Genomic DNA, 26,415 nt, shown 5'->3' with positions numbered 1-26,415 from the left:
TGAATAATATCAGTGTGAATAAGAAGAGTAAACTTGAATATAGAAAAAGTACCAATTATTCTTTAAAATCTTAAATATACACATGAGCTACAATTAATACTTAATTCATTTAAAATAAAACGTTTAGAACATTTAAAACTTTGTAAGAATTATACTGCTGAAAAATAGATTTCTGAGAAAATAAAGTAGAAACGGATGCCAAAAGGTTTTTACATGTTTCATACAATTATAAGATAAAATGAATAAATTAACTGATTGATTTTCTATAATGTTATGTTATATTATTTAAAAGGTTTTTTCTTAGAGAATTTAAACATGAAAAGATTCGAATGTTTTATATGATGACAGGAAGTCATCCTTGATAAAATCCTCGATATATTCTTATAACGTTTATGAAGGTAAATAATTAACGATCGAAGCAAGTTTTTAAACAGGACTCTCTAAAATATAGAGGAATAATTTAGTTGTATTTGCTTGTATACACCTACATTTATTATTATTATTATTATTATTATTATTACTATTATAATTATTAATTTCATATTGCAATGTAAGCTAGTATTTTATCTTCCTTTTCTGAGTTGTTTTTTCCCTTAATATTAACCTTTGTTTAAGATAGATAGATAGATAGATAGATAGATATTTTCATTGTATTTCATTTTCTAAATGAATTGAACCTAGAGCACTTCCTGGTTGCCAAGTGGGCGTGCCGCTCGTCGTCTACGTCTACGTTGGAGGAGGAGCGTAAACCCTGCGTCGCTATAGTAACCAGAAAGGTAACGGAAACGCGTCCGTGGTGTCGTGACTCGCAAGCGCTGAGCAGCCGGACGGAGTCGGAGCATTTGTTTTAAATCCCGCGGAACTCTGAGTCACATTCAGGGGAGAGAAAATCGCAGTCGGAGTTTAAGTCCGGGAGAAAGATATGTGTTTTTTACTCTCTCCAAAGGAATAAAACAGGATTTTCGCTGTAAGCCGCGAGCCGGAGATAAAGTGCGGGGGAACGGATAAAGCGCGAGCGCGGCGCGAGGGAGCGAGTGAGCGCGGCGATGAGAGGAGAGTCGCTGAGGAATCGCCTGCGGAGTCGTTTACTGTGTAGGTCGCGTTTATTTCACTTTATTATCGCTTCATTATTGTGGAAAAAAGGAAAATAAAAGCGGAAGGTGAAGTTCTACAGGTAGGGATCTCAACCCGACTGCGGGGAATGATTATACTTTAACTTTTGGGTAACTTTTTTACGCTGAGTGTAATGAGAGTGTTAGCTTGTGTGCTAATGAGGCAGCAGGTTTTTTTATTTTCCACTTAATACTGTTTATTCTTTAACTGTATATATTAATATAATATTGTCCTGTGGTTATTTCTACTCTTGCACAAGTTGCACTTTAATTCTTATTTAATTAATTTGTATCATGAATATCATTTGCTTGTTATTTTTTTATTTAAACTTCATAATAATATTTATAACAATTTATAAACAAAAATATTCGTGACTAAAATAATATCTCAACCTAAGCCTGGACAAACTAAACATAAATATAAAACCTATTTATTATAGAGCAAAAGGATTTCCTCATCCTGTCCTGAACATTTAAACCTTGAACCTGATTTAAGTCCAAAAATGTTTTTTTCCCTGAAGTGTTTGAAAACTTTTTTAATTGTATGTCAAGACATTATACTGTATATCAGGATGTTACAAATGGAGACGTTATGTGTCTCTGGGCGCTGTGCTGTGTCTCGGGGCGCTGTGCTGTGTCTCGGGACGTTAAATGTCAGGATGTTAAACTGTTTATCAGGACAGTCGCAAAAACAGATAAAATGTGAGGGTTGCGTCGCAAAGGACCACCTCGATAGGAGCAGAGGAAAAACTAATAACATACTGTATATCAGGATATTATACTGTATATCAGGACGTTGTACTGTTGGACAGGACGTTATACTGTACATGGCCTGGCCTGGACTGGGTACAGTACATTAGGACAGTCCCAAACACAGATAAAATGTGAGGGTTGCGTCACATACAAAGGTATACAAAGGGTTAGACTGTGTCTCAGGATGTTAAATATCAGGACGTTATACTGCACTTTAGGGCGTTTTATATTAGGACATTTAATATAAGGACGTTATACTGTTTCCTCATCCTGTCCTGAACATTGAACCTGATTCGAGTCCAAATTTTTTTTGTCCCCTTAAGTGTTTTAAAACTTTTTTTTAATGTATATCAAGACATTATACTGCATATCAGGATGTTACAAATGGAGACATTAAGTGTCTCAGGGCGCTGGACTGTGTCTCAGGGCGCTGGACTGTGTCTCAGGGCGCTGGACTGTGTCTCAGGGCGCTGGACTGTGTCTCGGGACGTTAAATGTCAGGATGTTAAACTGTTCATCAGGACAGTCACAAACAGATAAAAATGTGAGGGTTGCGTCACAAAGGGCACTGGGCGTAAAACCAAGATGGTCAGAACAGGGGTCGCCACAGCGGACCACCTTGATAGAAACAGACGAGGAACTTGTAACATACCATATATCAGGATATTATACTGTATATCAGGACATCGTTATCAATGTCCTGATATCAGGATATTGTTTATATCAGGACATTGTTTATCAGAACATTATACTGTATATCAGGGCGTTAAATATCAGGATGTTATACTGTTGTACAGGTCGTTATACTGTACATTAGGACAGTCCCAAACACAGATAAAATGTGAGGGTTGCGTCACACAGGGCACTGGGGGTAAAATCTGTGGCAAGTTATGCAGAACAGTGGTTGCCACAGTGGACCACCTCGATAGGAGCAGACGAAAAACTAATAACATGTAGTATATCAGAATGTTATACTGTAGGTCAAGATGTTAAATATCAGGACGTTAAATATCAAGACGTTAAATATCAAGACGTTATACTGTATGTCAGGACGTTAAATATCAAGACGTTATACTGTATGTCAGGACGTTAAATATCAAGACGTTATACTGTATGTCAGGACATTATACTGTATGTCAGGACGTTAAATATCAAGACGTTATACTGTATGTCAGGACGTTAAATATCAAGACGTTATACTGTATGTCAGGATGTTAAATATCAAGACGTTATACTGTATGTCAGGACATTATACTATATGTCAGGACGTTAAATATCAAGACGTTATACTGTATGTCAGGATGTTAAATATCAGGACGTTATACTGTATGTCAAAATGAAATAATGTATGTCAGGATGTTAAATATCAAGACGTTATACTGTATATCAGGAAGTTGTACGGTATGTCAGGATGAACTACTGTATGTTAGGATGTTAAATATCAGGATGTTGTACTCTATGTCAGAATGAAATACTGTATGTCAGGATGTTATACTGTATATCATGATGTTAAATGTCAGGATGGTTGACTTTTCCCAGAAAAAAGAATTTGTTGTAAATCTTTCAAGAGCCAAATTCCAGTTATTTAAATGAATCAAGTCGTTTAAGTCACTAAATCAGTTAGTTGAATTTTTAGTTTTACTTAAATCCTCTACGCAGGAGAAGTGTTCGGTTGGTTTGTCAAAATTCACGAGTCACAACCTCCAGTCACGAATCGCATAATGGAAACGAGGGAAAAAAAGACAACAATACGAGCAAAACGATCTCTTTCGCCGCTTGACGAAGACACGCATGTTTATTAAATCAGTGTTTGCGCAGCTGCGCACGTTGAATGACCAGCAATAAAGGCTCTTTATTTTCTTTTGTCTTTGGTCTGTGTAAATACGCTAAAAGATTTGATTTTACAAAAGGCTGAAGCACGGCACTTAAAGTTCTTCATTGTTTTAGGTTTACGACCCGTAAGCTTTTGTGGAAACGCACACCGCATCTGACAAAGCTTCTGGACCTGGGCGTGGCTTAATATTTAAATTAGCATGCTTGATTGACATGACTCTTCCCTGGGGATTTTTTTTATTGTTGTTTTGGAAAAGAGCTGCAAGAGTAGGTTCCTTTTGAAAACATTGTTGTAACATTATTTTTTGTTATATTATTTTATTTTAATGCCCCGGTTGTAGGAGAACGGCACAAGTGATAAAATCGATGATGAAGTGATAACAGTAAAAGTACAGTAAAAAAAAGTACTAAGTTGGGTTGAGTTTGAGTTATGTCGCGTATGCCGTAATAATTCATTTTAAAGCTGAAGTTAAAAACACGTCTATACAACTACCCTTACTAATTAGCATCCCTTCCATATTTATAAACCAGGACTAAAGCGTTCCACACCGTTCACAGCAATTATTTTTGCTTCACTCCTTTAATTATCCTACAAAAGCCCTCGCAGTCGTTAGCCACAACCCAGAGGTTTGATTTATGGAAACACGGCAGAGACTCCGCTCCTTTTCCAGGCGCGTCTCAGTTTTCCCTCCTGCGTCGCGTCAGTCAGCATGGCGTGAGGCACGTACACACGTTTGCGTTTTGTTTGCATAAGCGGCGCCTGTCGGAAGGAGCTCTGGATTTTCACCCCCACGACACATCCCACCTCCCACCTCCGTCTACCCCTCCTTTTCAGAAATCCAAACACGCCGCAGAGTCGGAATTCAGTCTCCATGCCAAAGATTTACATTAGTTCATTTGGCTTTCAGATTCGTCCTGACTTACGAGTGAACCCTGCGTCCGAGACAGAGCGAGAGAAACATAACCGTGACGTCTACCGCAGTGTTAATACGTATCACAGCATCACTTACTGTTCTGGTGAAACTTCTACAGCCAAACTTCTACTTTTTACTTCTGTTTATCAAATAGCAAAAGGACCAGCATTTGTCCCTCAAACTAGCACTCTGCTTAAAGTTTTACGCAGGGGGGAAAAAAGTGTAATATTGTTTGTAATTGCTAATGTGAGGGGGGGAACTGGTTTGAAATAAAACTTACCTTCACTTTACGTTTCACTTTTCTTATCTACAGCACACTTTCATGCTTGTTTAGATACAGTAAAGGGGACGTGGCCTTTCGCACGCCGTCGGAATGCTTCAAAAGAAAATGCATCAACACTAAACCTTAAACTCTTAACATAAACGTGAAATCGAAATAAAAAAAAATAGTTTTGATGAATGTACACCTTACAGTTTGATAAAGTCAGCGCGGCACTTCCACCTCTTCACTTTCCACCCTTCAGGCATTCTGAGTAACATTTTGTTCAGGACTTTTTAATTTTTTTAACAATAAAAAAAAAATGAAAAAGAAAGGAAAAAAAGCACATGGATGATGAATTAGCACGAGGTTGTTATTTACGGTGTTTTTCGTACTCAGTCGTTCAGGATCACCCGGAACAACACTTTAATAAAAAAAAAAATAATAAAAAAAACTCTCAGAGACGAAAGTAGGCAATAAGGCCTGGCTTGGCATTTTCTAAATTTATCTCTCAGAAGGAAAAAAAGGTGTCTGCGTAAGTACGCAGTTATGTAAAAATAATGAAACTTGTCTTCTTCGCTCGCCTTTAAATGAGAAGAGTGTTATGCTAATACATGCAATAATTTATAATTTTTTTCATGCCGTTACCTCATCTAAGCGAGAAATGCAGCGTATTTTCGTTGACTTCTTGTTTTGTTGTTGATTTGAAATTGAGCACACAGATAATTACTGTCGAGGTTATTAGTTCTACCGTGTCCTTGTGTAGGTTCTTTTACCCTGTGTTAAGTAAAAACAAGGACGTGGTGTAGGAGGCTGACGCTTAAACACTTGTGTTGTTGTAATATTAATATTAATAATAATAATAATAATATTCAAATAATCAATTGTAGGAGGAGCAGAAAAGTCGACAGTGCCGTTAAAATGTCGCTAGTTTTATGATATTGTAGATATACAAGGAGCTGCGAGCTAATCCTCGCTAATTGTAATGTAATGTATGGTGAAGGTTTAATGCCCGCTTCTCAGCTTAAATCCCCTAGGGCACCTGGAAAATGTATGGAGGAGGAGACTAATTCGTATCTGCTCTCTGTGTCTGTGTGTGTGTCTATGTCTATCTATCTACACAGCCTTGTAAGTGGCTGAGCCTATTCACTGTCTCGCGCTGGACCTGGAAATGCAAAACCGCTGCAGCTGCTGCGGTTATTGAGTGCCGCGGTCGATAACGTTTGATCACAGAGGCATTATGCTGCCGGGACAACAATCACACTCGCACACAGAGCAGATACGAATTAAGTCCTAGTTTTACAGGGGGTGGTTAAAGAAATTTCTGTTTCACAGACGTACTTTGTGATTTTAATCCCGTTCGAATCTGCCATGTCTGTCTTTCTCTCACACGACCTGTGTAAAAATTCCAGCGCAAATGACCTACCGTTTTTCATTAAACTCGGCGGTCCTCTGAGAAATCCAATCTCGTCCGAATGCGAATGTCTGTGATTGGCGAAAATATTTTTTGGTCAACGTGAACTACTGTACTATCTCTAGTGCGCCGGTATTTAAGTTTGCGCACCAATAATGGATGTAGAATCTACGCATCCTGGACATGTGGTCTTGTGCAACGCCCACACGTAAACACATACTCTCCCACCTTCATAATAAACACGGAGATGTTAGACCCGTCCGAATGCATACATGAAATGACAGACAAAAAAAACTCAAACGTCGTTTGGAAAACTAGTCCCGTCCGAATAGGGCTTTAGTCTCCTTCTCCTTGCCTATGTACGTAAGCTTTTTAATGTTTTTTATGCATACGTTCAAATTTCACACAGGGTTGCAAATTTCACACGTTTTACTCAACTGAAAAACTAACTTTTTTTCCATGTAGGTCAACAGTCATACAAGTGTTAAACTGCATGTCATATGTATCAAATGACGAATAAAATTAGAATTTAAATTTGAATCAGTAACAGATTCGTTTCTAAATATTAACGGTAACACAAGGCACATTTTTATAACTGAAAACATCCCAAGGAATGAATGACGCAAAACAAGTTAATAAAACCCAAATGGTTTAAAAGAACAAACAGAAAAAGAAAATAAATAAATATAATGGCCGTTTGTGTAACGGACTCTTGTCGATCCGTGATCTGTGTGTAAAGCTGTAACGATTTAATCGCTCGTGCAATCTCAACAATCAGTTATTCTCTTTTTTTTTTTTTTTTTTTTGGTGAATTAGTTTTAAATATTAAACTTGAATATTGAAAAAAATATATTTGCAGAAAATGCAACCCGCTTGCGTAAGTATCACTCCTCTTTCTGCTTATAAATTTTATGAGCTGTTATAAGTGCAATACCGCCACCTACTGGACCGGAGTGTGGCAGCAAAGATCAACACGTTACGCAGCAAAGATCAACACGTTACACAGCAATTCCAATGCATATTAAATACTTATAAGAGCTATATTAATGCTCTCAACGTCTAGCTACTTTGAGACAAATCTGACAATAAACATTAGCGCTATTGATTGATTTGATTTGAATTAAATTGATAATTTATCTCCCACAGATCCCGATCTGTACAGATCTTTCCCTGCGGTTTGGGCTCACACATGAACTGAGGATTAGTTATGACGTGTAACTGTTAAAGTCTAAAATACAGTTTTACCTCCACTGTATTTTTATTCATAAATTTTTTTGTCTATTATATAGTTTTGCCATTTTTTTGCCAATTTCACGTGCTATATTTTCCGCTTGTCCAAACTCTCTCTTGCAAGCTCACTCGCTTGGTCTGTTTTCCAGGGTTGCCAGATCACAGTATTATGGAAAATAGATAAATAAACAACAACTTGCAAACAACACCCTGACTTACAAACATTCCCTGAGTTATGGATTTCTGGAGATACGAACGGTTCTACAAACATTCATAGATGCGAACAAATCGTGGAAGTAGCTCACGTGTATTGTACAAAACAAAGACACTGCAATGCACCAGATACCATTATTTACAATTATATACCATATTTTCGGTGTGTATGTGAATGTATAAAATGTTCTGTTGAGTAGTGAGCTCAAACGAGCCGTCATTTCTGAGTCTCAGTGCGACTATATCGTCCATATTCATAAGACTTTACATTAGATATTGGAAAACTGACTGATATTACATACTTTATTTTAATACGACAACCGATGACACTTTTATTTTTTTAAATCAATAGTTTGTGGTGGACTGAAAGCAATTAGAAAGTCACTCGTTCAGCTGCCTCAGGACTAATTGGTAGATGTGTACACTCTCTTTGTGGCGACAAAAGATCTTTTTCCCCCATCATTTTAAAGACTAATTAAATTTCCTCGTCACCGGAGGACAAGAACGAGATACATACAGTACGTACGCTACTGACCAGTCTTATCTAATTCGCTGCTCCTGGCAGACTTTTTTTTTTTTTTATCTTCCCAATTACGCTTTGCAATTAAAATTAATATCGGAGGATCACACAGGCGAGATGAGCACGGGCTCGGTATCGCGCCGACTCAGCCCGGATTGCGTTCGTTTCAGACTCGGATGAAAAAGCTGGTGCGCTTTTAAAAATTTCATAGAGGAACAAACTTTTTTTAATTGCAGCCAACTTGGATCGACTTGTTACACTTTCACGAAGTTCAGGACGGAGCTTCTAATAGTGTAACAGCAGTATGGAGATTATGATCTGTGTGTGGTGCAGAAGAAAAAAGATGTCTAATCTATGCTAAAGTTACGTAAAACGTTGAGAGTTAATATTATAATGATAACTACATTCCACACTGTGTCGTGGAAGGACATGAGAGAGAGGACACGAGGAAGAGAGACGAGAGAAGTGACGGAGTTATACGGCTGAATCATTTGCTAATCTCCGGCCTGATTATTGAATTAACAGTGTTGTGTTGTGTTACACTTTGTGTATAATTTAGCAAATTCAGAAACGTGATGTGTGTATGAATCGAGATTGTGATTTATTTATAAAAAAAAAATTCTCCTTGATTAATTGTGCTGCCCTAGTACTAAATCTCACCTTAACTCTGCTACACTTGTACTCCATATTATTTACACAGACACAATGAATCCTCAACATACAACTAGTTTGTTCCGAGAGGTTGTTTGTAAGTCGGATTTGTTCGCAAGTCCAACAAACAGGATGCTAACACAACTGGCTATACACTGTGTAAACTAACATGGTCCACAATTGTGTCCTTGTTTTTTAGAATTCTTTCGAGCGATTCACATTTTAAAAAACGAGCGACATCTGCCATCTTTTTACCTCGCTCCAATTATTCTACTCAATTATTTTCTCTTGTGTCCACATTGTTATCCCTCGACGCTTATTTTTTTTGTTTTTCACTGGATGTGATCAAATGAATGCATGTTCGTATCTTTGAAAATCCGTTTCTTGAATGTTCATATGTAGGGGCTCACTGTACTATATTTAAAAACTTTTAGATTCAGTTGGTTCAGATATAACAAATACAGACTAATCTTTCTCGTTCTTTTTTTTCTTGCCCCCTTCGAGTGTCAAAACTCTCTTATTCTCTAGTCCTCTGCACAAGCAATTGTGTGGAATAGCAATTAGTGCAAATAATAAAACCTTGAAGCAGCCCCTATCTAATGTTGTCTGTGAATTGTTTAGACTTAAACAAGATTTCTTTTCTTTTTTAGGTACAGGTGACTCCTGAGAAGGATGCCCAGTGCTGAAGTTTTAGTCTCAGTTCAGTCTTGATCATCAGACATGGGGGTGGGGGTTCTCAAGGCTGACGGCGTGAATCAGCGGCCTCGCTGCGAGCATGGATCGTTATAGCTGACGAGCGTTGACGATGAAGCATGTGACCAGAAGAAGTTTGAAACTTTTGTGGCATTGAGGAAGACTGAACCGAGCGCATCCTCCTCCTCGTGCCGCTGCTAGTCAGCATGTTGCGCTTGCTTTCGCTGAAGCTCGCCCGCGTCTACCGCTGCGGCAAGTTCCTCTTCATCGCGGCGCTTTTCGTGGTCTTCCTCATGAACACCCACAACCTGCTCGCCTCCTTCCAGAGGAATGAGCTCACTGACCGCCGCTTCATCGGCCTCAACAAGTGCCCGGCCTGCTTCGGGACCAGCTGGTGCCGCAAGTTCACCAACGGCCAGGTGACCTTCGAGACGTGGGGGCGGCTACGCTTTCTGGACTTCTTTAACGTGAAGAACGTTTACTTTGCTCAGTACGGCGAGCCCAGGGAAGGCACACGCAGGGTGGTGCTCAAACGCCTGGGCTCCAACGCCGAACTCGCAGAGATCGACCAGAAGATATGCAAGAGGGCGACGGGGAAACCTCGCTGCGACCTCGTCCAAGCCATGTACAAGACAGAGTTCGCCCGGCTCAACGGGGACGTCAGGTTGCTGACCCCAGAGGTGGTGGAGGGCTGGTCGGACTTGGTGCACTGCCCCTCACAGAGACTCCTCGATAGGGTTGTCAGGAGGTACGCCGAGACCAAAGACTCCGGAAGCTTCCTTTTGAAGAATCTCAAGGACACAGAGAGGATGCAGCTACTGATGACGCTTGCGTTCAACCCGGAGCCTTTGGTGCTGCAGGTATGTCCTTTTTATTGTCTCTTTATTTTTGGTGTTTTTTTTTATAAAATAAAACGAGGAGCGGAGTCAATTCTGCTAATTGAACCGTTGGATCAGTTTGTAATTAATTTTTTAAAAACTTTTTAAATCATTTACGTAAACTTAAAAACGTTAAACCGTCTAAAATTCAATCGGTCAATAACAAGAGGTCAATCTGATTGTTTTGATTCGTAAACATTCCCTTACGTTTAATACAACATTTCCACGAGTTTTCTTTGTGCAGCTTTGTGTTGTTTAAAAGCACAGCACTAAGAAAATTTAAGTGAAGGAAAAAAAAAGAATCAGAAAGAGCTTTTTTCCCAAGTGGGTTTGCACGTACAAGTTTGTTTTGCTGATGTAAGCTTCCAGAGACGACGACGACAAACAACACCAAAAAAAGTGTTAACAACAAATCTCATCTTAATATTGAGGGAACCATTTAACAAAAAAAATAAAAAATACTACAGATTTTCTCGAACATACTAAAGCACATGCTCCTTCTACAAATACTCGCATTTTGCAAGATCATCTTCTGACTTTTTCTTCATTTGAGTTTGCCACAATTCCGCCACCTACTGGACAGCGCAGAAAACCAGCGAGGGAAAACGGAGAGAGAGAAAAAAAGATTTAAATAAATCCCAAATAAATAAAACAAGTTGCACTGCCTTTTACACAGCATGTTAACTCCTGGAAGTAAACAGTCGAAAATGCTCAAAGGATCTGATCGAATCTGATCACCATGTGGAAATGTTTCTACGTCAGAAATGGTGCTGAAATTTATGTTTACATTTTTTTAAATTATTATTATTATTATTATTATTATTTTCATTATTGGCTTCAAGCCATTACAGTGATTTATACATTGGTAGGGATTTTTTTTAATTTTTTATAATTTTTTTTACATTTATGACAAACTGAATAAACTTGATGAGGTCCCCTTCCTGTCCAGCAAGTCAGTTTTAGTTTTTTTGTTTTGTCCTGATAGATCGGAATCTACAGGAGACGGTGTCTTTCTATCAAACCTAATTATCTGTATAAACGAAATAAAATATGTACCGTTTATTCAATACCTCGTTTGGCGAGAGCGCTCGTTGCCTTTTGAAGCAACCATTCCTATGACGATTTTAATTTATCTTTTTTTTTTTATCTTCCGAGGTGAAGTAGTCTTCTCTGAAAAACGTTCTTGGAATTTGTCGGACGGCCCGTCACCTCGTCTCCGCTTCCATATTAAGCTGTCGGTGTTTGACTCTGACGTACGGCGGTGTGGCTGCCTCTCTCTCTCTTTTTTTTTTTTTTTTTTTTACTTCCCCACCACAGGAGCCGTTGCTCTGCTCCTCGCCAGCCGCCGCGGCCGGGATATTTTTAGCCGAGCGGTCGGAAAACAATCTCGCTTCCCTGCATTAGCAGAGTAGTTTAGAGCGAAAAGAAGGGGGCCAGGGCAGGTTTGTGCTGAGGAGTGAAACGTGTGTGTGTGTGTGTGAGAGTGTAACCAGAGAATTATATTCTTTTAGCCAGAACGACGTTTTTGTGCTGTGGTGGTGGTGAGGAGGAGGAGGAGGAATGGGGAGGGGGGGCATTTGAGTACATTACTCCTTGCTCTGTTGAGGAGAACGAGGCCCATCTGCTCAGCGAGGCTGAGAATAGCTCAGGCAAGCGCCTCAAGGGTCACGTCGATCGAGGCATTAATCTAGCGCGCCTCGCATCCTTCACCTGGCAATGAGGTTATTATGAGGTTGCGATGCCCCAGGCACCTTCTTAAACACTCCCAAAATGGACAGGAGACCTGCAGTGTTCCCCTACATCTGTCGGTGTTAACGAGGGTGAATTCAGCACGGCTGTTTTTTCCCTTTTTTTTCTTCTTATTTTCTTATTTTCCCCCGGCTTGTTGCCGTGGCGCTCAAACAGAGTCGCTGCCAACCTGGGACCGTGAGAGCGCAAACACCATATATATATGGGAAAAAAAACAATAACAAAACAAAAAAACCCTGCTTTCATTTCACTAGAAGGTGTAAAATGTAACGTGACGTGTCTGTGTGTGTGCTGCATAATCTCTAGTGTAAAAAGAGCTCGGGTCTAACCAGTTGGTGATGTACATCTGTTTACGCCGCAGCTACTGTATGTAAAAATAGTTATTTTATTCCTGAAGAGTTTCTCGTGGAGGGAAAACCGTCTGCGCTCGAGTACAGAGCTGCACAATTAATCTAAAAAAAACTAAATTTCATACACACACGCAGTTTCGTTTCTGAATGACGTCAATTCACTCGCGCTTGTTTCCCTGCATTCAGATCACGCAGCAGTCACGAGTTCACTTATTTACTTGACAACAATCCCGGACTGCTGTATCGGTCAAGGTCACTGGTTGACCTTAAACAGCGCAACATAAAACACTGTTAAAGTACCAGTCAGGCCAGAGATTATCAAATGATTTAGATCTACTGTACAACTCCATCACTTCTCATTTCTCTCACATGACGTGTAGCAAGGAGGCGGAGCTAAACAAGCTGAGGAGTAATCAGTAGTTGGGTTAGGATGCTGTTATTTTCATGCCAAAACTGTTTTGCACCCTGATTTTTATTTTTGTTCGCTTAAACGCTCACTTACCATCCCTACCTTACCTACGCGGTGAGACGTGATGTTAGGCATCGCAAAAAATTCAACATTTAATTTTAGATCGGAAACGTAATCGTTACGCCAAAACTTGCTGTGAATTGCGATGAACCGAACTTACGGCCACCGCACAAAATCGCATGCTAGATTTTCTCCGGTTGTTGTGTTTATCAAGGCATAAGTTGATTGTGCATCTGTGTTATTTTTATCAACATATGGTAAATGTCTCTCACACACATGCTAAAAACTACACACGTGCAGTTTTAATTGGACTATAACTTAAAGTATTAGATAATTAAAGCTGCCGTGTTGATTTGAGCCGTTACACAGAGTGAGCGCTACAGAGAAGTTTACTGGAAGTGTGTTAAGATTGAGGAATAAACCCTTTGACAACAATACATTTTTAAGTGCAATGTTTTTTGTTGGAAGAAAACAAAAAACAAACACAGAGACTCGTGTGAGAGACTCATAGTCTTAATTCTCATGAAAAGAAATCTTGATTCACATTTTGTCAAGAATTGTGCAGCTCTACTCTAGTAGCACTAATGTTTCTCTGAGCTAATGTTTGATTGGACACGGTCGTCCATACGCTACACGTCCACGCCTCCACTTTCGATTCCGGTTAGCTGCTTAGCTAAAAGCGATGTCTAGGGGTTTGACGTCTGTCTCAAAGCTATCTGTCAAACGTTAACTGATGAGTTACATAAAAACAAATAAAAAATTTAATAAAGAAAGAAAATTAATTAAAAAAAATAAAAATCCATCCCCCATAGAGTCATAAATATTAAAGCTAACAGTGAAGACCAATAATTATTTTCCTTTTTTTTTATTTCTTTTTGTTTGGCGGCACTTTGGCAGTAGCAGTTAGCACTGTCGGTTCGATTCCCACCTCAGGGTTTGTGTGCATGAAGTTTGAATGTTCTCTCCGTGCTTGGTGGATTTCCTCTGAGTTCTCCAGTTTCCTCCTGCACTCCAAAGACCTGCAGATTAGGTTAATTGCCGTTTCTAATTCACACTGAAATACAGAATAAATCACACTGTATACAGAATAAAGCGCTATAAACAATTAGAGGAGCCCTCAGTGGCCATTTGAGGTAATGCAATGTTTTTTTTTTTTTTTCTCCCCACATGGCGTGATTCAGGAATGACTCGTCTTTCTGACAGCTTTTCACCTTTGCGTCGTAAAACTGATTTCCGCGCGCCCAGTCTGTATCCGCTCTTCTGACTGAAACGCAGCACGCGGTGTGTTAGTCATCAAGGTCAGTCTGTTATGAGCGTAACTTCTATAGCCAGCTGAGTTTTTATTTATTTTATTATTATGATCCAGTTTTCAGTGCCATTTTGAAGGTCACTCTAATCACAGGCTGTGAAGCCGAGTGAGCTCAGCCCAGCTGCGAAGGATCTTCATTAAGTTCATTATTTCTCATTGGACTAAGTGAGAGCACTGGACTCGCGCGTTGTCTAACAAATGCAGAAATGACACGTAACATCTTTTTAGCCTCAGATATGTCCATTTATATCTTTGTAACTCTTTTTTTTTAATCCTTTTACATTTAATAAAGCAAAATTTACTTAATAAATCATTTAAATCCTTTTCTTTTTTCATTATAATAATTGTATTTTTTATTTAAACAACTTCATGCTAAGTATTTTTATTTACTACCTTTTTCCATTTTGTACTTTCTAAGAGTTTAAATTTTTTTTTTTTTTCTTATTTTAATTTCTATTTTAATTACAAAGTATTTTTATGTTGATTTAGTTTTATTAAATAATTCTTTTTCCAGATTGTTTTTGTTGTTGTTTTAATATTTATTTTATTTTCATTTCTATTTTATGTTATTAAATAATCTTACTTTTTTCCCCTCCAAAAATATTAATTCATATTATTATTATTATTGTTAATATTATTATTATTATTATTATTATATGTAATATTTATTATATTATTAACATTTAATTTTGTGTTGTTTAATTAATGAATATAATTATAATTTTTTCTACAGTATGATTTTTTTTGGTGAAATTGTGCTAAACGTATAAAAATATTTTTTATTTAAATAAAATAAATATTCTAAATGATACATATTTTGTCATAACAGACAGGTTGTTAGGTTTACCTATTTATTATTAATTTATTCTCTTTTTATAATTTAAACATATAAAAATATGTTTTGGGTTGTTCCAGGACACACCTACATTTCTCTTGTTGTCCTGTTAAATAAAGAACCAAAAGAAAACAAACTTCTACACTAAAGCTGTGTGAGGTGACGTCACATCTCAGACATTTCAGGCATTTTGTGAGTGTTTGTGAGGTCACGCTCTGGTGTGTGTGTGTGTGTGTGTGTGTGTGTGTGTGTGTGTGTGTGTGTGTGTGTGTTAAACCGGAACAATCCCACCTCAGTTTCTCACGCTGGCTGTGCTTCTGACATTTCCAGCATGCACTGTTTCACACTCGGCGTCTCTCATCCTCGTTCCTTCTCAATCGAATGTCACATAAACATCTGAAATATTTCACACGCACACACACACTGCGGGACCTGTTCTGTCCAGACTTGTACGCGTTCCTGTTTGTCCTGAAGTGAAGAGCCATCTTCAATCTGATCCAAATCACCTGGATACTAAGGAACTGAAGAACTGCGATGTAATTAATAAGAGAAATTATTAATTTAAATAACTCTCATTATAACTTCGTCTCTCTGTACCAAGTGCAGTTCTGCACAGAACACAGCGGTTACGTAAACAGAGCTCTGTTTTTTTATCACGACAAAATTCTGCTCTAAAAACCACTTCCAGTTTTTAAATAGATTTAAACATCTACTTATACAAAATAATTAACTTTTTTTTAAACTGCTACTTAATACACATTATTATTTATTATAGGGTTTGTTTTCTTACTTAATAATAAAAAATTGGTATTTTTCAACTGTTCCAATTTTATACAAATATTAAATAATAAGCAGCAATAAAAAAAAGCAAAAGCATTAATTTCCCTCTGGGATGAATAAAGTTATTTGAAGTTTGAATTGAATCTACTTTTTTTTTTTTCAATTTCCTTTTAAGGGTAGGTTTTTATACATATAATTAAAAAAAATTATAAAATGCTACTTAGTAGTAAACTTAGATTTAAAACCTTTCTTACTAATGAACTTTATTACTAATGAATTTTATTGTTGGCTAGAAATTAATAAAAAAAAATTCTACATTTTTTTATTCATTAAAATAAAATATTTTTTTATTATTTTAACTACTTAGGTAATTAAAACTTGATTTTTTTTTTAAATTTAATTCTAAGTATTTTTTTCTTCTTTTTAATTTCCATTTAGGGATAAATTTTATATTGTTTTTTTTTTATAACAAAATGCTACATAGTAGTAAACTTGTATATTTTACTTATCTTAATTACCAATAAACATTTTTTATTGTTAATTAAAAATTAGTTAGCATTTTTTTAAACAAATATATCTTTTTTCATTCATTAAAATATTTTTTTTTATTTATTTTAAGCTTATTTATTCAATTTATTTGTTATCTAAGAGTTTGTAATTATTTTTAGTTAGGTTTTTTATGTTAAAGGATCTTGTGAAAAACTGAGAAAATCAAACTTTACATTTTATTTTTATTTTTTTAGAGTTGCAACTAATTTTTTTTATTTTATCATTAAACCGCTACTTGTACTTATATAAATAATGATTATTATTAATATTTTTTTTTAAACTACAGAATCTTTTTTTTTTTGTTGTAAAAATCTAATTAAAAAAAATCTTTCATCTAGTTTCACGATAATTCATAAGTTTTTTATTTTTATTTTTATTTTTTTTATTTCCTCTCTTGTTTTTTGACTCTCAGTCCTGAGATTGGCGAACTTGTGCTTTTATTTCCGGCTTCACTGTTGATGTAAATTATCGTTTCTTTTAGTTTTTTTCCTCTCAGGTTCTTTCAAAACATTCCGAACAAAATATTTTATTTAGACGAATTAAAGTTTCATAGTCACTCGTTCATTTTTAACGATCTTGAAACTGACAAAATCTGATACCTGGAGCTCCTGAGAAAAGTTTTACGACTGGCTTGGTGACCCCACACACAAACACACCCACACACACACACACACACACCTCCCTATTGTGTCTGTGAGACTGAAAAGTAATCTTTAAATGAAAGAAAAAAAGACACACACACACGTTTTAACTTAATAATTTCACTATAAGGTACGCACTGGGGCAGTTAGCAAGTGTTAGCATCACCTCTCAGTTGTGGTGGAAGTGACATTTCTGAACATGTGTAAACTCTATAGCTCTCCTGCTAATGTCACTCTCGCCACGTTGTGTCTCGACAGAGCTTCCCCTCGGACGAAGGCTGGCCGTTCGCCAAGTACCTGGGCGCGTGTGGCCGCATGGTGGCCGTGAACTATGTGGGCGAGGAGCTGTGGAGCTTCTACAATGCGCCGTGGGAGAAGCGCGTGGATTTGGCCAAGCAGCTGATGGACATCGCTGAGCAGCTCACCAACAACGACTTCGACTTCGCCCTGTACCTGCTCGACGTCAGCTTCGACAACTTCGCCGTCGGCCCACGGGACGGGAAAGTCATCGTCGTCGACGCGGAGAATGTCATTGTGGCCGACAAGAGGCTGATCAAGCAGAGTGAGTGCGCGACAATCTCGCTACTTGGCTGCAATATTACTTACTTCATAACTGTAATGTATGTAGTTATTTACCTTTAAGACTCGTTGTTGTTTAGTTACTTATTTAATTGTTGAAACAGAAGCTAAAACAGACCCTCAGTGACATCCTAAAGCGCTGCAACTTAAATTTCTTTTTCTTGCTGTTTAGACTACCTCAGATTTCCAAATCTGGATATGCCAAAAAAAATGAATTTGGTCCTTAGATACTTTTTTCTTGCTTAATTAGTTATGTACTGTAATTGGGTATGGACTTGCTTAGTCACTTAATTATTTACATACTATGTTTCCTTAGTTAATTAGTTATTTATCATTTAACTGGTTTCCTAACTACTTTCTTAGTTGATAAGATACATAGTGTACTTAATTAGTTTAATTGTTTTTTAATTAGTCACTTGATTTACTTACATAATTTGTTGCTTAGTCAATTAGTAAGCTATCGAATATTTTAGTTCTCGTGTATTCTACCAAAAATTGAATCGATTAATCGAGTAATCGGATAAAATGTACTTTTGCTTAATTAAATAGCAATGTAAAACATAAAAGAGAAACAAAGATTAACTGGTTTTCTTTTTAGAAAAATTAACTTTTATTTTTTAAATGCATACAGCATTTTATTAAAAATAAACATTGTCAATATTCTCAATACAAGGAATAGCTTATACCCCTGTCTTACCTATGCGGTTTGACTCGTTGTGAGATGCGGTGTTAGGCACCATGAGCCGCAGCGATTGCCCGCCGACATTCCGCGAAGTTCTGCAAGGTCTGCAAGCTTCCGCGAGGACCGGCAAAAAAATTAAACATATTTAAACATGTTTTTAAGGCGGGTTAAACATGTTGCATTTTTTTGCGCGGAAAGATGGAAACGTAAAAGCGCCAAAATTCTCGGTAAATCATGATGAACGGACTTCCAGCCACTTTGCGAAACCGCGAGATAGGAGTATTAAAGGTGACTGAAATGAATTAAGTGCATTACAGAACCATACAATCTTATTTTAAAAACTTTTCTCAGATGCAGAAACTAAATAAGGAAAAAGGTATTTCAAATGACTCTAAGGATCAAAAAAACTAGGGCACACATTGAAATAAATTATTATACAAAAACACTAAGTTGTGCAACCAAACTTTTAGAAATAAAGTTTCAAAATCTACAGCTCAGGCATAACTTATAAGCCTTTTAATGACCATTTTTGTCGCTTTCTCTTGCTGGTTTCTTCTTCTCTTAACTCGCTAATATTTTTATCACTCCCTTCCATTTTGCAGCCCGCAACAGAACGCTCCCTCAAATCAATACACAGCTAATTGTTTGTGTCTCCTTCCGCTTTTTTGGGTGACGTAAGCGCTTTTTCATTGGTGTTTACTGGCGGCTTGCATCCGGAAGTGCACTTTGTCAAAAGCGCCTTGTCAACAAGTAATTGCGCAAAAACAAAACACAAGCTTTTAAAATTAATTAAAAGAAGTTTCGAGGCAGAAGATTTTGCCTTGATCAATTTTTTTAATCGAATTACTCGAGGAATCGTTTCAGCCCTATAATAAATTAAATACTTTCTAGCTTAGTTAAATATTTGCTTAGTTACTTAAATTACTTGGATACTTCATTGATTATTTAGCTAGTTCTGTACTTACTAGCTGTTAAAGTAGTTACTGAACTAGTAAATCATGCAGAAATGTGGTTGCTTACTTAAATATTTGCTTAGTTAATTAATTAGTATAGTGCTTAATCATGCAGTTCTTTAATACATAATTTTAGATGGATACAATTGTTACTTAGTTACGTACTTACTTTGTATCTATTTGGTTTATGTTTTTAATTGCTTAGACGTTTGTTTGTTTAATTTATTGCTTTGTTCTTTATATATTTATAAATTATAGTTGTTAAAATTTTCAATATAAATTGAAATTTTTAAAAAAAATTTTTATTGTTGTTGTTATAGAATAGGCCAATTTGTTAAACTCTGTTCTTCATCGAGTGTGTTAATGCTGATTTTGTGAGGTAAATGTTAAACGCAGAACAACACAATGTCCCAGCAGCAGTTTAAATAAGCAGCAGTTTAAAGTCGTGTGTGTCTTTAGTGCTGTGCTGCCGAGCTTAGGGCCCCAGGCTGCTGCTGCTGTGGCTGGAAGCCGGTGATTTGGCACACAGCCGTGTGTAGCGGAGCGAGGCAGCGTGGCTGCTCCGAGAGTACCAACTCCACTGCCAGATGGACTCTGTGTGGGTGTGTTTGTGTGTGCGCATGTTGCCAATATTACATTTTCATATACCAATAAACCCCTAAACATTTTTTATTCTGGTTTATGAATAGGCCTGTCACAGTGCTGAAGTTTCATCCGATGATTCATTGTTACACGAGCAGTAGTAATTAGCTCTGTAATTCATTCCTGTGTCACACTTTATTGATACCAGGTGCGACAATAAAAAAAAAAAAAAAAAGATAATTAAAAAAATGACAATGTTACATAAACCTTTAACTGGCATACTGAGGACTGCAACAAACAATTATTTAATATAATCAGTTAATATAAGGATGAGTCACTGATCAAGTTACAGTAACTAATTAACACTATAATTCAGTAGGGCAGCTGTGCAGAATCTGTAACTTATTCTTTCTTTTATTACAATTTTATGATATTTAGAGAACAAGTTCATAACTGTAAAATGTTTAATTGTATATTTCCTTATTTACTTACTCTCATATTTCCTCATTTACTAACTTATGCTTACATATTTTCTGATTTACTAACTTGTACTTACACATTTTCTTATTTATTAACTTATACTTACATATTTCTTTATTTACTAACTTATACTTGCATATCTCACCTGGTGGGGTCAAAATAATCACAAAAACTGTAAGCAAAAATCCCAGAACCACACAGTAGGACCTAGTGAATGACCTGTAGAGAGCTGGGACCGAAGTAACAAAGGCTACCATCACAGTGCGCCTCCAGGGACTCAAATCCTGCAGTGCCAGACGTGTCCCCCTGCTTAAGACAGTCCATGTCCAGGCCCTTCTAAAGTTCGCTAGAGAGCATTTGGATGATCCAGAAGAGTATTGGTAAAATGTCATATGGTCAGATGGAACCAAAAGAGAACTTTTTGGTAAAAACTCAACTTGTCATGTTCATAAGAGAAAGAATGCTGAGTTGCGTCTAAAGAACACCATACCTACTGTGAAGCATGGGGGTGGAAACATCACGCTTTGGGGCTGTTTTTCTGCAAAGGGACCAACACGACTGATCCGTGTAAAGAATGAATGGGGCCATGTATCGTGAGATTCTAAGTGAAAACCTCCTTCCATCAGCAAGGGCATTGAAGATGAAATGTGGCTGGGTCTTTCAGCATGACAATGATCCCAAACATACCACCCGGGCAACAAAGAAGTGGAAGCATTTTAAGGTCCTGGAGTGGCCTAGCCAGTCTCCAGATCTCAACCCCATAGAAAATCTTTGAAGGGAGTTGAAAGGCTGTGTTGCCCAGCGACAGCCCCAAAACATCACTGCTCTAGAAGAGATCTGCATGGAGAAACAAGCCAAAATACCAGCGACAGTGTGTGAATACCTTGTGAAGACTTACAGAAAACGTTTGACCTCCGTCATTGCCAACTAAGGGTATATTACAAAGTATTAAGGTAAAATTTTGTTATTGACCAAACACTTATTTTCCACCATAATTTACCAATAAATTCTTAAAAAATCCTACAATGTGAATTTCTGAAATTTCTTTTCTTATTTTATTTCTCAAAGTTGAGGTATACCTATGATAAAAATTACAGGCCTCTGATCTTTTTTTGAACTTGCACAATTGGTGGCTGAATAAATACTTTTTTGCCCCCACTGTCTTTCGTGATTTACTTTCCTATACTTACGAATTTCCTGATTTACTTACTTATACTTGCTTAATACCTTATTAACTTATTTATATATTTCCTTTTGTACTTACTTACACCTGCATATTATCTTATTTACGTACTTATTTTTGTGCCATAACTCATATGATTTAAAAGGAGATATAAAAGGGCAGCACATGCCTTGTTCTGAGTACGTTCTTGTGTAATGTTATCAACCCTTTGATGTCACAGTTAAGTGGGTCAATGACTTCTCGGCCTGTTTCTGTGCTGCCTTAAAGAGAGAGGGAAAGAGTTAAGCTTGGAATTTAATTCCTAGTTCAAATGTGTGTGTATGTTTTTGTGTGTTTGTGTGTGTGCGCGCACTTGGCATTGGACTGGCTGGTTCAGCTGATAATTGGCTCCCCGGAGGGCGATAGTGACTTCATTCTCTGTAATTAGTTATTGGCGTGCGATCGAGTCGTGTCAGATGACAAGGAAAGTGGATCTCCTTCACTCGCCGTCTCCGTTTGAACACATATAGCACTCGCAATGAATTATCATCTTTCCATCGTCATCACTCGTCAAACTAGCCAGGCCTCACGTCCATCGACATGCTACCTGTTGAAGTTATGATGTCTAAAGTCATTATGTCTAAAGATCCGCACTATTTCCTCTCAGCTTAACCAGATTGTTTACATCCTGTTTTATTTGCTTGATACAAATAAAAAATAAATGGATGGCCAAGGAGAATTAGTTTCTTTGTCTTTCTGTGACATTCAGACTGAAGATGATTTGATTTGTTTGTGGGTGGATTTGACATGAGCTTGGTGAAGTGGCTGGGCTTAGTAGCATTAGTAGCCTAAACGTTGCAACTGGAACTATTTCATATCACAGACACACACTGAATTCAATCTTTTTACAATTTACTGTAAAACTTTCTGCTGCTTTAGAAATCACATAACACTGTTATTGGGTATCGATACTGTAGATAACGTTTAATTGAATCGCACCAGCACCGATATGTAGGAATATTGACCTTTCGAATTCAATAACGTCCACTAGCAAATGTTAAGTACAGCAGATCTTCAACATAGTGTACTTAAGGTGAAATTTTGTAAAAATATATATTAAATATTATTGCATTTTGGACTAAATATATATGACACATTATTATTGAAAATATGTATTAAATTTATACTAAATATACAAATTTTGTATTAAATTTATATTACTTATAATTACTTATAATTATTTATATATACTAAATAATAATTTACATATTATTTAGACTTTGTAAAAAAATACATATTAAATATTAAAATGTTTGTATACAATATATATTAAATGTTATTGAAATTTTGTATAAAATATTAGGCATTTTGTTACAATATGTATTAATATATTATGAATATTTCAAATTTTATATACAATTATATTAAATATTATTGCAATTTTGTATAAAATGTTTTTTATCATAATTTTTTATAAAATGTATGTTAAATAGATTTTTTAAATTTAATATATATTAAATATTATTGAAATTTTGTTCAATGTTATTGACATTTCCTATAAAATATATTATGTATTTATTGAAATTTAGATAAAATATATATAAAATTATTTAAATTTTTTATTAAATGTATATTAAATATTATTTAGAACGATTTCACTCAAAACAGAAGAATGAAAGGCACTTTTGATACAGTTAAGCACAGTATACGGTATATTCAGCGTATACGGCGGCACCTCATCATATGATTCCGCTCCGGAGGCGAATTGTCATTGTCAAAATTGAATTGTCATTTGTATTAAGGAGTTAAACCAGCCTTATTGTGAGTAAAAAAGAAATGGCGCAAAAGCAGTCTGGTCTCGCTGAAATCCGTTAGTGTATATCGTTTTGTTTTTTTCCAAAATGCATCTAATACCTTATTAGCTACCTCTAGCTAGTGTACATTTATTTACACATATATACTCATTTTACCTTTCTTGCTCTTTCCAGACAAGCCGGAAAACTACGACATTTGGTACGAGAGCCGCTACGAAGAATGCGATAAAGAAGCCTGCCTCTCGTTCTCCAAAGACATCTTATGTTCACGCGTCACCGTCGACCACAACTACTACGCCATCTGCCAGAACTTGCTGTCCCGCTTCGCCGCGTGGCGTGGCACCACTGGCGGCCTCCTCCACGACCCGCCCTCCGACGTGGTCCGGGCCGGACATCTCGCGGCGCTGCTGGACGAATGCGCCAGGCCTCAGATACGCTACGGACGCTTCCAGGCAGCCAAGGAACTGCGCGAGTATCTCACACAGCTAACGGAGCAAGCTAGCACTAAGAGGTAGTACTCGGCGAAAGGCGGACTCATACCGCCACAAGGACACCAGGGATACGAACTCGGCCTCGTTGAAGCGGCGGAACTTGGAGACATTTCGTTATCATGGGTTTACTTTGCTTTTTTGTTTTGTTTTTTGGGGAATTGCTGCCTGCTGAATGCTGTAGCTTTGACAGATGCTAATTAAAGGAGTTTTGCAAATGGGCCTGGCTGAGAGCACTGGGTGAAGAGCTGAGGAAGTGTGTGTGTGTGTGTGTGTGTGTGTTGTGCTGATGCTAATACAGGAGGCTTGTTAGCGGTAATGGGGGTGTGCGAGGCCCACTTGCTCCATCTGGCCTCTGATCACAATCCTCTAATGAGGTTTATGTTTAATTTATAGGGGCTCATGCAGAGGAACGACCCCATAGCAGAGCCTGGGTTTTCCATACAAGGCCTTGTTTTGTTTTTAGTATGTGTGTGTGAGTGTGTGTGTGTGCATGTGCGTGTGATCTTGTGATGTCTTGTGAACCCCTGTCGGGTTTTTTTTTTTTTTTATAAGGTTTTTATTTTTACCCATCCTTATTAGGACTCATTATTAGAAGCCTACGAGTTTTGCGGAATGACGAAACTGAGATACTAATCACAGACACACACTGAAATCAATCGTTTACAAAGGACTTAAAAACTTGCTGCTGCTATAGAAATCACATAACACCGAGTTATTGGATATTGATATAAATCATGTATAATTATCCGATATAGAAATATTGAACTTTTAAATTCATTAACTCCCGCTAGCGAACGTTTAGTACAGCCGTACCACAGTATACGAAAATTTCAGGAGGCGAGTTCTTCCTATTGCGAAACACATTGTTCCATAGGAAATAATGTAAATGCAGATACTCCGTTCCAGCCACCCAGACATATTACCAATATTACCAATTTTCAACACCACAATTATATTTTCACATATAAAAACAATCAAGACATTTAGAAAAAACATGACATTAAACCTCACTTAAGATTAATTTATGATTCCTCTTGGCACCGACTGCTTTAAACCCAAACTGAAAGCGGCTCAGATTTCTTCTTGCTAGCATTCCTGAGACCTCTGATGCTACATCCTTATAAAAAAAACACAAAGTAGTAAAACCATGTAACTCACATCGATCGGCTTTCCACTTTTGAATGGCTCACTTGTAAGCCGAAAATGCTTCGTATGCCGAGGCAAAATTTACATTTCTTAAGGCAAAAATCTGTAATGCGTGGTGTCCATGTGAATCCGAAATATTTTTAAATGAGACAGAACACAACTGAGGTTAAAACAGCAGAGTGGATCGCGAAAGGAAATACCAAAGAAATTTTGCATTATAATAAGTAATTTTTTGTTCTCCAGGTCCTAACTGTGTATTCAAACAAACCCAACGCAATTCAGATTTTTAATTCTTTTTTTTTTTGTTAAATGAAATCAAGTAACACTCGCACTATGAAACTAAAAACAACATCATCATAATGAGGTGACTTGTTGCACTACATGTTCTAATGTTGTGTTCTGTCTCTAAACACCCTGTGTGTGTGTGTGTGTGAGATTGTTCAGCTCCTGGCTCACATTGTTTCAAGGCCTCATTTCGAGCATTTCCTCGGTGTCCTTCAAGGCTACTCCGTAAATGTGGTCTTACTGTGCCTTCAGTCTTTACAACTCAATAAGAACATTAAAGAATATTATTAAAGGCAAATCTACACGTTTATTTATTTATTTTTTTGCATCTATTCATCGTTCACAAATGTTGAAATCTCTGTCCTGATTGGACGGATCGTGTTTTATTAAATTTTTTTCATGTTTCCTGGTAAACCTGCGTGTGTTATAAAAAACTTTTTTTTTTTAAGTGAGGCTGGCTAGGACATAATTAGACATTTAAATGAAAAAATTTAATTTATCTCAGAGGTACAAAAGGAAGTGAAGAGTTCGGGATGTGCGGCGTTACGGCAGGTAACTAATCGCCTTTGCTTCATGTTGGATCACACCTTTTAGTCAGAAATTTATTATTTTCCTATAACAGAATGCGTTACACTTTTTTTTTTTCATTTATTTCAGAGAAATCATTCTCGGTCCCCACAAGAGCAGTAACACAAGACTGTGTCTATGTGTATGCACTTAATATAGATTTCCTTTCCGCTGGAGTCCAGCCAACACGCACACCCTGTGACTGAGGAGAAAAAAAAGGTGGGGAAGGAATCAAAAGATGAAGTGTGTAAAAGTATCAAAGCCCTCTCTCCACTTGGTTATACAATTTTCTGCACTTCGGATGTGTGTGTGTGTGTGTGTGTGTGTGTGTGGAAGGTAAATATATTGTACGAAACCGACCAGGTTAATGCACCGGAATGAAAACTTGACTTCAGCAGTGTGGAATTCAAAGTATGCAAGGAGGTGAGGTCGTTGATATTAATCTGCGCACCTGAAGTGAAGCCAAGAGCCTCCGTGGTGATGAAGATCAGCATGACGGCGTGAGGCTAATCACGTTGACCT

General features: G+C 37.1%; 1 protein-coding gene across 2 annotated transcripts; it reads left to right on the top strand.

The window, feature by feature from the left end:
* Window positions 1–792: 792 nt before the first annotated feature.
* dipk2aa (divergent protein kinase domain 2Aa) lies at window positions 793–25,642 on the top strand. Of its 2 annotated transcripts, none has more exons than XM_053495620.1 (4): window positions 793–1,092; window positions 9,550–10,452; window positions 17,411–17,714; window positions 23,579–25,642. In XM_053495620.1, the coding sequence occupies exons 2-4, from the start codon at window positions 9,799–9,801 to the stop codon at window positions 23,917–23,919; spliced, it is 1,299 nt and encodes a 432-aa protein (XP_053351595.1). In that variant the 5' UTR covers window positions 793–1,092; window positions 9,550–9,798; the 3' UTR covers window positions 23,920–25,642. The 2 variants fall into 2 exon arrangements, with proteins under 2 accessions (XP_053351595.1, XP_053351603.1); XM_053495628.1 differs by having other exon boundaries at window positions 793–1,174.
* Window positions 25,643–26,415: the final 773 nt, after the last annotated feature.

This window comes from Clarias gariepinus, chromosome 1 (assembly GCF_024256425.1).
Source record: "Clarias gariepinus isolate MV-2021 ecotype Netherlands chromosome 1, CGAR_prim_01v2, whole genome shotgun sequence".
NCBI classification, from domain to species: Eukaryota; Metazoa; Chordata; class Actinopteri; order Siluriformes; family Clariidae; genus Clarias; species Clarias gariepinus.
The sequence above is the reverse complement of the archived record's forward strand: the minus strand, read 5'-3'. Positions and strand labels throughout refer to the sequence as shown.